An 18,376-nucleotide genomic window follows, 5' to 3' on the forward strand; every position below is an offset into this window, starting at 1 on the left:
TCTCAATTCAAATCTTTTCATATTTTTTTGAATTAAAATTTAAATTTAAATTTTTTTCATATTTTTGGAGGATTAAAATTTAAATTTGAATTGAAAGAGAGTGATAGTGGATATTGAAAAATTAGTGAATTTCATGAATAATCTTGAAAAAACTTAAAGTTTTTGTGAATTTGTTAAAGATATTTAAATTTAAAAAGCGAAAATTCATTATGTTTATATATATGAATTTATAGTTAAAAATTTAAATTAGTTGGAGAAGAATTTTAATTATTTGGAATGAATTTGATGTTTAATTTGTGAGCAAAAATAAAAACCTAATTATTTAAAATTTTCTACAATTTATAAAAAAAATTATTTAATTAAATTTATTTGAATATTTAATTTCTTATGTAGCATTTAAAAAATGACATGGAATTTAATGGAATACCTGAAAATGACATGAAAACTGACGTGACAGCTGATGTGGGGCGAGAGTATGTTATACACACTAAAATAATATTTAAAATATTATTTTTTGATGGGTTTAAGGGTTAGATGACGATCTACATTACAAAACAGACATTATACAAGTGTCCATCAAGACATTTTGCCTAAAAATTTTATAAGTTGCTAAAATCATCAAAAGGTTTTCAATTTTTATATAATCTCATCAAATAAATAAATCATAATTCATAAATGTCGAATGAAATGCACCTTTTTTAACCTCTTCTTCTCCAAAATACATTTAAATTCAAATTTTTAATATTTTAATAAAATTTTCTCGATACTTTGAATGGTCATATACAAAATTCTCTTACCTCAAATTTCCCTCTACCCCCATCGGCCACCACCATCCGCACTGATTATTTTCTACCCCCAACTAAAGGATCAACAAGGACACGCCACTTCCTTTTCCATCCCCACCACATCGATCTTCCTTAATACTACAAGATAGATAGCAGATCCCAAAATAGCTATTTTTAAAAAAATTAAAAAGTAAGATGAAATAAATGTTCCTTCCTTATTTTGGAGCATTCCGTGAAAAAAATTATTTAAAAATAAAACATTTATTATAAAATACTAATAATTTTTAAAAACTTGAATTAAAATATTTGACTTTAAAAATACTTACCCTCCCTCGTAACTTTTGAATAATATTCACTACTGTTATATTCATAATCACCGGTCTTTGCCATTACCATTGTCAACCACCACCAACAACTGCCACCACCAATCACATTCATCATCACTCACAATCAACATCGCTACAACCACTATTGTCAGCAGCAACAAAATCTACCTTTTCCATTATTCTAATTACATCCATCGCTACTGTCACCCTAATGTTAACACCAATTCAAGCGCCACCACCATCATCAACCAGCACCGATCAATTCATCTATCACAACTAGCACCACCGCTAACTATCATTAATACATCATCAACCTTCACACATTCTTCGGTCATCACCACTATCATTGTCATTGGTATCGCTATCTCGACCACCACTTTAACCACTATCATCACTGTAATCCATCTCTACTAACAATCATTTACACTACTACAGCTAATAGTGTCTCCAACTACCACTAACACATCCTCAAACATCATACATTCATTTCTTCAGCTATCACAATCAATACATCAAAAATCTACCACCAGCTAACTTCACATCACAATCACCACTATCGCTATCAATTGCCACCGTCATAACAAACACTACAATACCAATCATCTCTGTCATCACAACTATCACCATCAACATTACTAGTCACTAACATCAAGCATTACCACCACTATCAATACAAATCATCTCTACTGTTACTAACAAACATAATATTTTTTTTCAATTAAATAATAATTTTTGTATTGATTCAAATATTTTCTTAATATATAATAATTTTTTATTTAAATTATAATTTTTATTATATATATAAATAAATAAATTTTACACAAATATTAAAAAATAAATAATCTTAATTATTTAATTTTTAAATCTAAAAATAACATATTAATTATTTAAATATGCATTTGGATTCAAACTTTTCAATCATAATAACAACAAATGCAGACTAGGTTTGGAAAATAATTGACAATTCAACTCCATATATACTTAAAATTAAAAGCAGGGAGAGCAAAAGGTGGAGCGAGTCTTGTATTGAATGCCACATATGTTCCCCCATTAACTCTCTCTCCTTTCTATCAACCTTTTCTTTCAACCTGTTAATGTTAATATCCAAAATTAAAATACGAAAATAATCAAATTCATTAACAAACATAATATTGTAATTATCAGATCACGATTATTTGATTTAGTGATAAATAAACAACAATGTCTTGTTCATCGTCGTCGTCGGCATCGGAAGAGGAAGATGAAGGATTTGATTCTTACCGGAAAGGAGGATACCATGCGGTCAGAGTCGGCGATTCATTTTCCGGTGGACGATATATCGCTCAGCGAAAGCTCGGCTGGGGAGAGTTTTCCACCGTTTGGCTTGCTTATGATACTCGATCATCCGTAAGTTATTATCATATTGTCGTTTTCCATTATTATTCGTTTTTTTTCCATGAATGATTTGTCCGATTTCAGCTAGTTTAGGATTTAGGTGTAGGAGCTGTTGTTGTTGTCGTAATTATCATTATTATTTATACTTACTGATGAACAATTATTTTGATTATTCATTTTAAAAAAATCATTATCTTTCATGATAAATGATCGGAGAAAAAAGTTGGTGAACACGAAAATGCATTGTTATTTTTTTCTAGATGACTAGTTGAATTGGATATGGTTTTGCGTTAAGTATCACTACCTAATGATATTTTGATTAGTGACTATTTTCTGCGACTTGAAGATAATTGCCTTTTTTGATTGTTGATTGAGTTGAACTGGAATAGTTATTGTGACGGTCGTATTGTGATATGGGGGAAGATAATTACAAGCTTAATTTTTGAGCCTGGACTTTCTTTTCGGAGATTTGATAGCCTTTTTACTTTTTCTGCTTGAAAGAACTCAACTTGTCAAGAGTTCCAATGGGCTTGTTCCTCCCCTTTCATCATAAAAGAAGTTAACATGTTATTAAATGGAGCTTATACAATAATGTAACTGTGAAATAGGTGCTACTATGCTAAGCTATAGCACTTCAAGATGTCAAGATGCCTATTTGTATATAAAGTTTTTTTTTTTTAAGCCGGTAACTTTATTTGAATATAAAGTTCCTTATTAATCTTTGACGTCTTTGTGGATTTCATAGCATTTAGTTAACGCATTTCATGACAATGCTCTAAGGGGAAAAAAGAGCTTTGCCTGTTGACCAACCAATTTGACATTTATTGATCAACCATTTGACTTTTATCTTGAGTAAATATTAAAATGATCTATGAAATCAACATATTTGATGATTTTATTGTCCTTTGTAGCCTGCCCAACTTACCTTGGCACTAACCGAACTGTTCTATCAGTGTGGAGTCAAGTGTTGTGCCTTTTTTTAAAATAAATTTGGGGAGGGGGTTTGGGGGTTTGGTGGGTGGTGGTTTGTATGTCATTGTTCAGGGAATGAATTATCTCTGAGTTTTAGTCATTAACGTTTCAAGTAATTAGTCGGCCAGCAGGCAATTGTCATTTCACTGCTTTCAATGCAAATTCTTGTCGCATCTGTATCATTCTGCTAATGCTAAGAAATATTTCCAATCTACTCTGCATTGAGGAGCCTTTTTGATGAAAGAGTATTCATAGTATTATAATTAGCATTTATTGCTTATGTTCTTGACAGACATGCCGATGAATATGCATGGCTTCTTTTCAAGTGTGTGAGAGCCGTTGCACATCCACAAGTGTTAGGTCTTGATGATAAGCATGATCCTGTGTACAGTTAAATAAATGTTTGAGGTACCCGTCAATTGTTTGAGACAACTTCCATTCTCCACTTATGATCCTTATAATGGTGCATTGTTTGTAGTACTTTTCCTCACAATAAGGGCATGACTCAGTTCAAGAATTTTGGAGTGCTTGGTTCTTGAGGTGATTCTGTTTTGTGATTAAAATTATTGGTCTTTGGGGCCAATTTTGACCTGATTGAGAGTCAGTTGGGTAGATGGTAGAGTGAATTTTCGAGATTGAGTATCAATCTATTAGCAGCACCTGCTGTAGGTGTTCAAGAACAACCTCTTATTTTGCTGAAGCAGTTAAGTGCAATTGCTGTTCTTCATGGTTTATTTGCCTTGAATCTTTAGTCATAATGAGCCATTCTCTTAGCTCTTTCTCTAGAAAATTAACTTAAACAATAACATGCCTATATTTCCTTTTATTGGTTTGGAAGCTCATAAGGATCTTTGGGAACTTTAAATCTGGAACTTAAGTTGTTACTATGTTTCTTTTCTCCTAGGGATTTGTTGCCTTGAAAATTCAGAAAAGTGCACCACAATTTTCTCAAGCAGCTCTTCATGAAATTGAAGTCCTTTCTGCAATTGCCAATGGTGATCGATCTAACAGTAAATATGTTGTACGACTTATTGACCATTTCAAGCACACAGGCCCTAATGGACAGCACTTATGCATGGTTCTTGAATTTCTTGGTGATAGCTTATTGCGGCTTATCAAGCATAATCGGTATAAGGGCATTGAACTGAACAAAGTTAGGGAGATATGCAAATGCGTTTTGACTGGTTTAGATTATTTGCATAGGGGACTTGGAATTATTCATACAGACTTGAAACTTGAAAATATTCTTTTACTTTCCACAATTAATGCAACAAAGGATCCCATTAGATCCGGAACTACTCCCATACTTGAAAGGCCTGAGGGGAACCCTAATGGAGGAGTAACAATGAATATCATTGAGAAAAAGCTGAAGCAAAGGGCAAGAAGAGCAGCAGCTAGGATATCCGGAAGACGGTCTTCAATGGGTGGGGTAGGAGGGACTCCAAAACCAAATAGATCTCTTGATGGGATTGACTTGAGGTGCAAGGTTGTGGATTTTGGAAATGCATGCTGGGCGGATAAGCAGTTTGCACAAGAAATTCAAACAAGACAGTACAGATCCCCTGAAGTTATACTTCAATCTGGATATTCGTTCTCTGCTGACATGTGGTCTTTTGCTTGTATTGCATTTGAGCTTGCTACTGGTGAGATGATGTTCACGCCCAAAGGCGGAGAAGGTTTCAGTGAAGATGAGGTAAGACGATTTCATCTATGTTTCTTGGTTTAACTGTCCTTTCATTGGATAATAATCCAACTGTTTCTCAGTTTTTTTTTTCTGAATAAGTTTTTATGTTTTTCTGATTTGAGGTCTGGTTTTTGGGTGTAAGGTGCAGTCGACCTAGTGTTGAAAGAATTATGTCCAATAGATTTTACTTCATGAAGAGAAATTATTTAATAACTTCACTTGAAGATGTTTTGTTAATATTTGATGGGTTGCAGGATCATCTAGCTATGATGATGGAGCTTCTAGGGAAGATCCCTCGGAAGGTGAGCACATTATATTGTTTCTTGTAGCCTTTAAGAACTATTTCTGAAAATATCTCGTGATATTTTCTTTTACAAACTTATGGTGGAGCAGATAGCCGGTGCTGGGGCTAAATCCAAAGATTACTTCGACAGGTACGGAGATTTGAAGAGGATCCGTAGGCTGAAATATGGTTGTCTAGATAAATTACTAGTTGACAAGTATAGATTTTCTGAAAGCGATGCTCATGAGTTTGCGGAATTTCTCGGTCCTCTTTTTGATTTTGAGCCAGATAAACGACCAACTGCTGAGCAGTGCTTGCAACACCCGTGGCTCAACCTTAAAAATCTTAAGCAAACAGAGGTTAGGTGTGAATTGGATACGGAAAAGGTTAATGTCGGTATGAGCAAACTACAAATTAAGGCGGTTAAGTGAAGTTCGGATGACTATTCTTCTCACTGCTATTCAGCCTTATGTCCCACTCTCCACCTGTATCAGTGTCATTTGTGATTTAATTTTTGAATTGTTTTAGTTTTCTTAATACGATTTGCTCCATTCATTAGCTGTGTATTGGTAGTTTTGGATGATCATGACGGGGAAATGCCTTCCGAAGGAGAAATTGACCTCACTCCTAATTCATGGTTCTAATGATGTTGATTGTCACTGAAGGAAAGATTCCTTCTTTCCCATGATAAAGCAGTTGCCCGTGTTCTGAGGAAACAGAGCTCTATTTTTCATCATTTGAACGTAGAAATATGAGGAGAGACACAAGGAAAGGAGAAAAAAAGGGTTTTGCTTTTGTTTATTGAATGAACATGGAAGGGAACACAGCTGAGACCCTTGATCATTTATTTGCCTCAAACTTTCTGATGGAAGCTGGCGATGCAAAAGCTGGCAAAGGATTTTCTAACACATACTGAGGTCCCCCTTTTGTAAACATGATCTGAAAATTTGTAGGTTGTCTCTACTTTTTGATCTAATGCTTGGTTTCTCTGTGTAATGGTTTGTCTTCTGATCAACACTAATCTCTTGAGTACTAGAGTTAACTCTACCACGTTATATTTTTATTTATGAGATGTTCTACAACTATTGTCTCAGAGGCAAGACTTGACTCAAGGACTTTCAAACTACAAATTATGTCCCACGGGTAAGAGTTAACTCTACCATGTTATATTTTCATTTATGAGATATTCTACAACTATTGTCTTAGAGGCAAAACTTGGCTCAAGGACTTTCAAACTACAAATTATACCCCACGGACAAGAGTTGACTCTACCACGTTATATTTTCATTTATGAGATGTTCTATAACTATTGCCTTAGAGGTAAGACTTAATTAGCTCAAGGACTTAAAAACTACAAATTATGTCTCACGGGCAAGAGCTTACTCTACCACGTTATGTATTCATTTATGAGATGTTTTACAACTATTGCCTTAGAGACAAGACTTAGCTCAAAGACTTTCAAACTATAAATGATGTCCCACAGGCAAGAGTTGATACTACCACGTTATGTCTTTATTTATGGATGTTCTACAACTTTTGTCTTAGAGGCAAGACTTAGTTCAAGGACTTTCAAATAACAAATTATGCCCCAGGGGCAAGAGTTGACACTACCAGTTATGTCTTCGTTTATGAGATGTTCTACAACTCTTGCCATAGAGGCAAGACTTTGCTCAAGGACTTTCAAATAATAAATTATGTGGGTAAGAGTTGACACTACTATATTATGTTTTTATTTATGAGATATTCTACAATTCTCGCCTTAAAGATACGACTTATCTCAAAAATTTTCAAAGAACTTCGTAACAACAATTCATGCCCTTAAATTTGCTTTGATGTCAAAAATAGAAAATCCCTTTGCAGATTATCTAATTTTTTATTTATTAGCAAAATATAATAGAAGTTAAGAAAACAGAAAAAACGATCAAATAAAATAGAGAAAAAAAAAAGATTGAGAAAAAACATAAAGATCAAGAAAAAAGTGAAGAATTAAAAAAATCAAGAAAAATAAAAATGAGAGAAAAATAAAGTTTGAAAAAAATGAGGAAAAAAAAGATAACTGAAAAAATGAAAAATACGATCAAATAAAATAGAGAAATAAAAAAAAGTGAAAAAAAAGGCAAGAAAAAAGCGAAGAATTAAAAAAAAATTGAGAAAATAAAAAATAAGAGGAAAAAATAAAAATAAAATTTGAGAAAAATGAGGAAAAAAAAAGAGAACCGATAAAAACCAAAAATAAAAGAAAAATAAAGATTAAAGACAAATGAATTTAAAAAAAGAAAAAAAATAGATAATGCTTGAAAAAAAAAAAAAGAGAAAAAAATAAAGTTTGAGAAAAAATGAATTAAAATATGAAAATAAATTTAAAGAAAAAATAAAAAGTGAAAATAATAATAAAAAAAATAGAATAATAAATTAAAGGATAAAATAAAAATTAAAAATGATAAAAAATAAAATTTGAGAGACAAATAAGTATGAAAAGTTTTAAAAATATATTTAATGTGTAGAGGGGTAAAATAGTACTTGTACTATACTTAAAAAGTAAAGAAAATTATTCTTCAAAGATATTTCTTATTAGGGTTAAATATCTAAAGCCACCCATATTTGAGTCTATAACATATAATTTTCCAGGAGAAAGATGGTTAAACTTAGCTATAGATGATAATTATTGTAAAGATACAGTACAGTATTTTCATTGGATTCTAAATAGTCTTCATTAAACATTGGTACAGTATTTTAATTGGATTCTAAATAATTGTCATTTCACATTTGTACAGTATTTTATTGGGATTCTAACAAATCCACAGAGCTCTTAAGTCTATCACTAACTAAATGAAAGTAAATAATAAGCATATCAAGCAAGACCTAACAAGACAACTTGTACTTTTAATTAATAAATGAAATACAATTACTTATTAAGCTAAGAGCTCCAAGGCTACCCAACAGTCTCCTACCTAAACCTCAACTTTTAGAACTGTACCTAAGAGACTAAACATGAAGCTATAGAATGGTTGAATAACATACCGGCATGTATTTGGTTATGTATGGAGTGAAAGGAATGTTAGATGTGTTGAAGACAAAGCATGCTCAATCTAGCAAATCAAATCCGAGTAACAATAACAACAACAAACAAACCCAGTGTTCACACTTTTTTTAGTGTAAAGAGTAATTCATTTTTTTAATAACGGCGTGAAGAGGAATTCACAGATGAAGCAAAATCGATACTTAGTCTCTTAGGGGTCGTTGGTTGGGGAAGAGTTATCCCGGGGATTAGTTATCCCGGTATAATCCGGGATTAGCTATCCCAGCATGTGTATAGGATAACTTATCCCATCACTATGGTGTAAATAGTGGGATAAATAATCCCGGTACTAACTAATCCTTCAAACTAAACATGGGATAAAATAATACTTCATTTTATCCCGGGACTATTTATCCCTTATACCTCACACCAAACGACCCCTTAGAGTCCCTTTACGGTTAGAACGGGATTTTCTTTTAGTTTTTGTTCACTCGAACATATTTCAACACTTCCCCCGCGCTGCTGATTTTGTAAAACCCATCATTTCTCAAAAAAATAATGTGGAACAACACAACTACCGAAGTTGAAGGAAAAATAGAAAGTTCAAGAAGAATAAGGGGCTTTAAGTGCTTGCCCTTCGCAAAAAAGAAAAAGAAAACAAATTGGTGACCAACTTTCTAAAATTACAAGCTACCAAAGAGATCATTCCATGTCCCAGAGTCCCAATCATCAAAATTGAAGGCTTCTAACTGCAAGAACAGCAGCAAACATAAGCGCATTCAGTTGATCATAACAAAGCAATATCTGTCTTAGAAGGAAACAACCAGAAGAAACATGGTATTTCATAAATAGATCAAGGCGGTAAGCAAATCACACCTCGAGGCAGCTTCCAACTTAGAAACAGGTTCCTTGCCTCCTGGCCAGTAATTTTTCCATCCCTGTCTGTGTCCACAGCCATGAATACTTTGCTGTACTTCTGATAATCAGACCGACTCATTCTTCGCCAAGGAAGCTGAGACTGACTAGAACGAGAATTTCCAGCTGCATTAGGATTTGCAGCAGCACCTGGCACTAAGACCGGTTGGTTTGTTCTCCCGGTCAACTGAGCTTGCTGATGCTGGTTTACTCGTTGCTGTGGAGGTGCAACTTGTAAATCAACTTGGTTTGTCCGACGGTGATGAAAATAGAGACAACGGGGAAAGGGGCGAGGGTGTGAGTGGGGGGCTGGTTAGATTAGGCCTAATATTTAAATAATTTTTTTTAACATTATTTTTTTAAATCCGTTTACCACATGTGTTTTTTAATTGGTCATTTTTGCCACGTCACGTAAGTGTGTTACACTCATTCTATACCTTTTGCTTATTGTCCAAAAAAGGCTTAGATGGATCAAATTTCGGATGGGTTAGGGATTTGATTGATACAAGTCTAAGTTGAGGGATCCAAGTGAAATTTTAAAACAAATTTAAGAATTTAGGATGACTTAAACCTAAATAAAAACTAGCATTTAGTCATTTTTTTAATCATGCTGCACTTCGTATTATTAATTTTGTTTCCAATTAGTGTGGAATAAACTGAAACAGTTTTGTGCTTATTATCATTAATTTTTAAAAATATTTTCATTTTCTCCTTCTCTAGTCTCTACTATCCTCATGTGGACGTAGACGTTCATGTAGTAGGAAAACACAAAATTGGAAGAATGCTCCTTCTACCTTCAATTAGTAAGTTAGCAAAACCGTCTACAACATTTTTTTTTTCCAAACATTTATCTGCCCAAATCCCTGATTAACTTATATTGTTTTTTAATTTTTTTGTCTAGGCCAATTCGTTCAAAATTTGTTTATTTTTTAAAAGATGTTTGTCTAAAATTTTCTTTACCCAATTAATTGTTTTTTATAACTAAGGTATATTAACAGATTTACTATCATTCTTTTTAAATTTTTTTTTGTTTTTGTCATGTTTTGGTTCACCATTATATTTCGATTCTTGCTATTTCTAGAAAAGGAAATTTTCTCTTTGATTTTGATGTGATTTTTGTCCTCTAATTTTGTGGTGCGTATCTGTCTTTTTATGATATGGATCCAGCGGTGCTATCAGTGTAGTTTGATAGTTGAGCACCTTCTCTGTGGTGACTATCTGGTGTATTTTCTCTGTGGTGATTATCTGTTTTATTTGCGTTTTTTAAACTCTAAAGTTTTGATATTCGAGATAAATGTTTTTTGAACTCTAAATTTGTGACATTCGTGATAAACACTTTGAAGTCGTGATGCTTTTATCCATGCCTTGCAAAGTATAGAATTAATCAAGAGACATCAATATATGATTGATATATTAAATATGACCGAGAAAAATTATATTTTGGATTTTTTTCTCACTCTTTCATTGGTGGTGTAAAGTAAAATTTTAATAAGAGGCATTAAATATATCCACATACATCTAAAAATAATATTATAATAATTTAGAGTTATCTTTTTATTTTTACATATTAATTAATATTATAATAATTTAGAGTTATCTTTTTTATTTTTACATATTAATTAGTTATTTTTGGTGTAATATTTTTTTAAAAGACACATAACCTTTTAACTTCACATATTAATATAATTATTAATAAAAGTAAAATTAATTCTAGTTAATAAGATGTTGGTCATTTGTTTGCAATACATTAATTTGGATGTTGTTGTTAAACTTTATTTATTAATATGAAGTCTCAGTTGTTTAATTCAATATTCTAAAATATTTTTGATAAAATTTAGATAGTTTTTTTCCTTTTTTTTTTTTTTTAGATAATTTTTTAATGTATTTCACAATTTTTATTGTTATTTCAAGTGAAATTGAAATCATAAAATTTACTATTAAATTTTTTGAGGACTTGAAATTATAAGAACCTAAATCACGTGAGGACTTGAAATTATAAGAACCTAAACCCAACGTTTTACTAGTCTTCGAGAACTTAAAATTATAAGAACCTAAACCAAATGATTTTACTAGTGTTACCGCTTTGAGTCAATTTTGTTTTGTTTTGACAAACTGTCCTCTATGACATAAAGGCATCGATCGTTGCGTTCATGACTGATTCACTGTCTATTTTTCCCATGTGAAAAGTTTGCATGGGTAGATCACTTTGAAGTATGTTTTCAAGTTGGTTGATTTCACTCTGTCTTCCTTCTATAAAATGTTTATCTTTTATAGGCAAAAATTAGATAAAGTAGTGGGTCTAAAGATTACTATGTGACCTAAACACATGTGGACGACACTTAAAGATAAAAGATAAGAAAGAATCTTAATAATGCAAGCCGGGTACTCATTGGGCTCCATCGTCACATGCATTATTAATTTTCCTTCCAAATTTATTTTGACGCGTGCTTCAACAGTTTTTCTTTCTTTTGAAAAGTAGTGATAACGGAAGCACTCTGCCCCTGATTATTACAAGACATGAAGTGAGCATCCCCACCTGACTACACTATCTAATAATACAAATTGTATATTGTCTGTACTATGTATCCAAGTTGTGCAGGGCAATTGAGTCGAAACTCATTCCTGAGTCATCGTCTTCGTATGGATCCTGAGCATCCTGGAAGTGTGCAATACTATCATCTTCGTCTGATCTTGCAGAATTGTTATCTGTATTATTTATCTCTGAAACAGTTCTGTCTAAATTAGTGGATTGTCCATCTGGCTGGCCATTCATATGTTTATCTTGTGTCTGGTTGCTAAATAATCTGTCTAAAGTCTGTTTGATTATAGTCTCTATTGTTTCATTTTTTTCTTTTAGATATTAAAGTCTTCTTTAAAATTTTATTACCTGATCTTGTTAACTTATTTTTTGATGAAGAACATCCTTCATCTTCACTTTTTGGCAAAGTGACAGCCATTAACGGGCTTGATTTGTCTTTATCGGTCACTGTTTGAACCGGACTAGCTGTACCAACATCCGATACAGTGGATTTCTGAGCATTTAGTGGGAAATGCACACCCTTCTCATCTATTTTTTTGAGGAGATGGAGAACTCTGAGTCTGAGTCTGTGTTTGTGCATCTGTCTTGCTTACATTTGTTTGCTGGTTGAGTCTCGCTTCTAATAATTGTATCTGCTTTATTAATCTAGTGTTTTTCATGAGAAGTGATTCTTTCTGAGCATTTAGCTTCTTGAAATTCTCCGTCATTGAAAAACAATGATTTCAAAAAATAATCTTTCCAGTCTCTTTTTGCAAATTATACTGAGGTATTTGATCTGGGTTCTGTCTGAGTAATGGAGATATATAATAGTTTGGTCCTAGATATCCTCTAGCATGATTGGTGGCTTCGGTAAAATCATTAAAACCTTTAAAAAGAGGGGCTTTAAAACCTTGTATTGAATCTAATACTTCTAACCATGTTTGGAAAATTTCGTTAGTTTTTCCATGAATGACTACATAATATTTAAACCTAGGCCTACTTTTTTCTGCGATGTAATGGCATAAAGAGTTCATGGATGCCATAAAATGATTAAGGTTTTGTCTATTATAAGATATCCAAAGATTATCTACTAAACACCTTTGGGGTCTATCTAAAATGTAGTCTGGTCTTACTTTAAATGATATGTTGCTCTCAGGGTAAGCAATTAAGTTAAATGGTCCGAAGTGAATTCTTTCCATTATTTCTTAATATTGTCTGTTGATATGAATCTGAAGACGAAGCTACGCCCTTGCCTTTATCTGCAGGAGGTTGTCCTGTTGGTCTCATACTGAAAACAAATAAGTCGGATTAAAACTTATTTATTTATTCCCAGTTGTAATCTACTTAACTGGTCTGCTAATTCGTTTTCTTTACATTTTATATGCTCAAATACTATATTCTTATAAACAGATATGGTGTCTATAAAATTTAACCATCTTCTTCTACTACTAGTTTTGTCATTTATTTTTTGATGAAATTTAACTATAGCTTCACAGTCTGTTCTAACTAAAATTTCCTCTTTGTTTAGAATATATAACTTAAAACTATTTAACCCATATATTATAGCTAATACTTCTAGGTCTATAGCACTCATGTTTCTTTTTTCTTTATATGCTCCACTCTGATAACCACATATTTGTTCTTCATTTTAAGTACTGTATTTATTAGGTCTTGCTTTTAAAATAGTTCCCCATCCTAAATCACTACCGTCTGTTTGAATGATTAGATAATCTGATTCTAATGGAATTTTTAGGTCTGAAATATTTTTAATTTTTTCTTTTATTTTTTGGATTAACTTAATGTCTTCTATATTGAAGTTTTTCTGCCCTTTACTACCGGTCTTTGCGTATAATGGTCCTGTTATTTTTCCTAAGTCTTGAATAAAATTTCTTGCATAATTTACCAATCCGAAAAATTTTTGTAAATCTTTTGTCTTTTCTAATTTATCTGGCATTTCTAATACTTTCTTTGCAATGTATGGTGGAAGTTTTACCTTTCCATTTCCTAGAGTTATTCCTAGAAAATTAATATAAGTTTTACATAATTCCATTTTATTTTTACTTATTATTATGTCATGTTTAACAAACAGCCTAAAAACTATTTGTAAGTGTCCTAAGTGTTCTTGTATATTTTGACTGAATACCAAAATATCATCTACACATACTAATATAAAATGTTTATATTCTCCAAATATATTAACCATCTTTCTTTGAAAAATGGATGGAGCTGTCTTTAAACCAAATGACATAACTAACCATTCAAAATATCCACCTGGACAGGTGAATGCAGTCCATTCTATGCTGTCTGGATGCATTTTAACTTGCCAGTATCCTAACTTACAGTCAAATTTACTATATACCTTTTTATTTTGAATTCAATTAATTAACTCACTTTTATCTGGTAGTTTATATGCATCTGTTCTGGTGTTATCATTTAATCTTTTATAGTTAATTACCATACGAGCTTTACTCCTTATTTGTTCACTATGATTTCTTACCATAAAGACGGCCGATCTATGTCTAGAGGTAGATCTTCTTATTACTTCTAATTGTAAAAGTTCCTTTATTTGTATATCAAATTCTTTAGTATCTTCATTATTTGCTTCTATAGGCGCTGTTTTTATAGTGTATTTTGAATTAATTATATCTAATTTACACATTATTTCGTTAGCATCCCAATGGGCTAACGGTCTTTCTCCTATTATTTCCATTTTATCTAGTATAGCTATTATATTTTCTAAATCTTTTGGACTGTTTATTATTCCTATTTTGTCCATTCCTTTCCTAAAGTTATAAAACTGGGTCTCTATACTTATTAGGGTATAATCCTTTTTTATATCTGTTAAGCATTCTTGTCCTTCTGCATTAAGCAGAGTATAATTTCTAATCTCTTCTAGATTTTCTTTTATATTTTTATTTTCTTTTAACAGGTTGCTGCTTTGGCATTGATTATTTTGGCAATCGTCGCAACATGTTTCTGGAAGCAAACCCGTTTTATGTGTGTTTAGTGTTCTATATACTGTTGGCAATGTTACCGTTTGTACTGGTGTATAAGTTAAGTTTTTAAAGAGCATGATTCCATCTCTTGTTAAGAGACATCCCTCCTTTATTCTGGATACAAAATCTTAGTCCGATAACAAAATCTGATCCTATGTTTAAATCTCTTGCTAATATTTTATTGACATTGTAAATTGGGTTGTAGAATTTATTGCATGTATTTAGAAAACTTATTTGTGCTTTTTCTATGTAATAATTGTAAATATTCTGTGATCCATCCATTTGAGTGGTTGTTATAGGTCTTTCAAGTACCTTTAGTAAATGTTCCGGTACTATTTCTTTATTGATTAGACAGCTAGTACATCCGGGATCTACTAATGCTAAAGTTTCTATTTCCACATCTTTTATTTTAATTTTTACTAATACTTTTATGGTAGAGAATTCTTTATCTTCGTTGCATATTAGACTAGTGTCATTCTCTTCTAGATTCATAAGTTCTGCCTCCAATTTTTCTAAATGTATAGCTTCTTGTGTATCTGTTTCTTCTATGGTGATTTTGATTTTTTTCTTTTTCCAGAATGGTTAATCTTTGTTCTAAATCATTTACTTGGGTTTCTAAAGTAGATACTCTTAGATTTAGGATTTGATTATTTGTATATTTTTGTCCATTATTTATTTCTGGTTCTATTTTTATTTTTAAAGTGTTTTCTATACAATTTATACATGCTTCTAAGTAACATTTTTTGCATTTAGCTCTATTGTCTTTACTTGGATACCAATTGCATATACGACATCTATTACTGTCTAAACCTTTGTTTCTTTGGAATTCATGTATACATTCTTGAGTAACATTCATTAAATTATTGATTATTAGATTGTTTAAGTCTAAATCCTCTATCTCTTGTCCTAGCTCATTAACTAAGTTATCTTCTTCTGATTCTGAAGAATCAGATTTTGGATTATCTTTATCATTTATATCAATACTTATTATTGAGTATATACTTTCTGTATCTGACATGTATTCATCTACATTTAATAAAGTTTCTTGGAAATCCTCTATTAGTTGAGAATTTCTAGTTCTATTATTATTTCTTTTAGGACATACATTAGCTAAATGGTCGATACTTCCACAAGTATAGCATTCTAATTTGTTTTTATAATTTCTATCACTTCTATATTTCCTAACATGTCTATCTCTATTTAACCATGGTTTCTTAGCTTTTGATTTTCTTAAGAAGTATTGTTTACGATTATATGATTTTTGATTATATTTCTTCTTATATTTTCTATATTGTTTCTGATCGTAATTCTGGGTTGTGTATATAACAGATTTACAGAAATTCATTTCATTTCTTTTTAATTGTTTTTGTATTTGTATGTTTGTACATATTTTTTGTTAGTATATCCATTATATGTTGTGTTCTATGTCCTATTGTCCATTTGAGATTTGGGTTGGCTACTACACCATTTCTTTTTACCATCTATCTTCTATTTCTCTTCCTAATGCCCCAGGTAATTTATTGAATAATTTTTTGTCTAATTCTTCATTAAAGGTATTTCCGCTGATGGTGCAATAATAAAAATAGTCTTGTAGGAATTTCTTTATATATACCCAATATGAAATACTTAATTGTTCTAGTTTGATTAATGTTTTCTTTTGTAGTGCTAATAATCCACTATTTGGATCTTTTCCAGTTAATAACATATGCATTTTGTTTGTGAAATTATAGGGGTTTGGTCTCATACTTAATAAAACCTGGAAATCATATGGGCAATTTGTCTTAAAACTTTTTCATGTGGCTTTTGCAGATTCTCCTAAGAAGGTTTCTAAATATTTATACATTCTTTCCGTATCTGTTTCTGTATAATGTCTTAAGTAATCTGTAGCTACTATTCCTTTTCATAAATCTATCACTGTATCCCATATTTGGGGATCGTGTGCTGCTATATTCAAAATTTTACCTTTACTACCTCCTTCTTGTAGTTTAATTGGTTCTTCTATTGGCATTCTTTTACCTGCTGGTTTTATATTATCTCCTTTAAGTTCTGTATCTGGGTTTATCCTAATTGCTGGTCTTCTAGGTACATTGCATGTACTATAGTCTATTGGTTGGGGATTAGGGTTTGTTTGTTGGAATGGGCTAGCACTTGAAGAGCTAGTTGGTTCTAATTCTGCTAGTTCTTTATAACTTATTGTGGAACTTAATACAGAAATTGTGTCTTCATCTTTTCTTTCAAGGAATAATTTGTTATTTCTATATCCTAAATTATCACTTCTCTCTAAACAGTTTTTAAAATGTTCTATACATTCTTCTATTTTCATTTCGTCCTTTTGACATCCTTTACATTTAAAAGTTATATATTTATATTCTTCTGCTAAGTTTTCAGCTTTTTCTATGGCCATGTCTACTTTATATCCTTCTTGTAGGACTTCTATATTCATAAACTCGCTTTCTGTTTCTATATTACTCTCTATTTCGTCATCGTCTAAATTTCTTTTAGTTGTGTAATTATAATCTGTAAACCTGCCTGAAGTTTCTCCTTTATTTGTAGTATATAATAGATGAGAGTCTGGTATAAAAAATTTTGGTTTAGTAAATTTATTTAAATTCCATTCTAAACCTGCATATATTTTTGGGTCTATTTTTATTGGTTTTATTAAATTTATGCCTTTATTTCCCATTATTTCAACTACATCATTTACTTTTAGTTTAAATTTAGTATTACTACTTAAAGTTAATTTTCCAATAAACCCTATGCACATTAATAAATTATTTCCACTATTCATTTCTTCGTACCCTTTAGTTTGGATTCCTATTTTAATGTTTTTTCCAAATTCTTTTAAGTTCATTAGGAAATCTGGACTTATATAGAATATTCCTCCATTATTTGTCATATCTACTTCAGTTAGTCCTATTATTGATTTTTTAATGTCTGACCATCTATCATCATATATTGTTATTAATACTTTGGATCCTAGATTTTTTCTAGTTAGGCCTTTTATTCCTATAACAATTAAACCCATATGCATCAATATCATTTTATTATTTTTTATATGTCTTAAAGAGTTAGCATTTACTAAATCTAGTATTTTAAAATCTTCTCCTATAGCTGATATCTGTTCTTCCCTATAATGTCTATATAACTGATTGTCTGTAGAAAAATATCCTGCGTTATATAATATTTTAGGATTTAATAATTTTAATTGATGTTGTTGGAAAATTTGTAAATCTTTATCTACATCTATTATTTCGTTAAGTTCTTGGTTCTGCTCCATATTAGGTTATCTTCTGCATATTCTGGATAATATATTATAATTTCCTATTCTATTCTCCGAAAAACTTATTCTTTGTCTTTCTTCTCCTTGTCTTTCATTATTTTCGATGGTTCTTCGTCTATTTGATAGAAAGTCCATTTTTGTGGTTTTCTTATTATATTTTTTCTTTCTTGTTTAGGAGTTAATTCAATTCGTTTTAATTGGTTAATAAGTTCTTCTATTTCAAA

The 18,376-nt window shown here is 31.2% G+C and overlaps 2 protein-coding genes across 3 annotated transcripts; one reads left to right on the top strand and one right to left on the bottom strand.

Annotated features, from left to right (window-relative positions):
- Positions 1-2,078: 2,078 nt before the first annotated feature.
- Positions 2,079-6,524, top strand: LOC107859773 (SRSF protein kinase 1). 2 transcript variants are annotated; one of them, XM_016704876.2, is made up of 4 exons: positions 2,079-2,497; positions 4,362-5,150; positions 5,396-5,443; positions 5,535-6,524. In XM_016704876.2, the coding sequence occupies exons 1-4, from the start codon at positions 2,312-2,314 to the stop codon at positions 5,853-5,855; spliced, it is 1,344 nt and encodes a 447-aa protein (XP_016560362.2). In that variant the 5' UTR covers positions 2,079-2,311; the 3' UTR covers positions 5,856-6,524. The 2 variants fall into 2 exon arrangements, with proteins under 2 accessions (XP_016560362.2, XP_047263112.1); XM_047407156.1 differs by having other exon boundaries at positions 2,104-2,497; positions 5,576-6,524.
- A 1,607-nt stretch (positions 6,525-8,131) lies between these two features.
- On the bottom strand, positions 8,132-12,131 carry LOC124896289. Its single transcript, XM_047407839.1, has 3 exons — positions 11,975-12,131; positions 9,320-9,667; positions 8,132-9,192 (listed from the first exon to the last, which is right to left on the bottom strand). The coding sequence occupies exons 1-3, from the start codon at positions 12,129-12,131 to the stop codon at positions 9,173-9,175; spliced, it is 525 nt and encodes a 174-aa protein (XP_047263795.1). The 3' UTR covers positions 8,132-9,172.
- Between the last annotated feature and the right edge of the window lie 6,245 nt (positions 12,132-18,376).

The sequence above is a fragment of the Capsicum annuum genome, chromosome 2 (assembly GCF_002878395.1).
Source record: "Capsicum annuum cultivar UCD-10X-F1 chromosome 2, UCD10Xv1.1, whole genome shotgun sequence".
In the NCBI taxonomy this organism is placed as follows: domain Eukaryota; kingdom Viridiplantae; phylum Streptophyta; class Magnoliopsida; order Solanales; family Solanaceae; genus Capsicum; species Capsicum annuum.

Excerpts from the sequence above, each read along its gene's own strand:
- LOC107859773 (XM_016704876.2), top strand. The coding sequence starts at position 2,312 with ATGTCTTGTTCATCGTCGTCGTCGGCATCGGAAGAGGAAGATGAAGGA. Across the intron at positions 2,498-4,361 it reads CTTATGATACTCGATCATCC|GGATTTGTTGCCTTGAAAAT; the intron begins GTAAGTTATTAT and ends CTTTTCTCCTAG. Across the intron at positions 5,444-5,534 it reads TAGGGAAGATCCCTCGGAAG|ATAGCCGGTGCTGGGGCTAA; the intron begins GTGAGCACATTA and ends ATGGTGGAGCAG.
- LOC124896289 (XM_047407839.1), bottom strand. The coding sequence starts at position 12,131 with ATGAATGGCCAGCCAGATGGACAATCCACTAATTTAGACAGAACTGTT. Across the intron at positions 9,668-11,974 it reads AGACGATGACTCAGGAATGA|CCCCCCACTCACACCCTCGC; the intron begins GTTTCGACTCAA and ends TAATCTAACCAG. Across the intron at positions 9,193-9,319 it reads AAGTTGGAAGCTGCCTCGAG|TTAGAAGCCTTCAATTTTGA; the intron begins GTGTGATTTGCT and ends CTGTTCTTGCAG.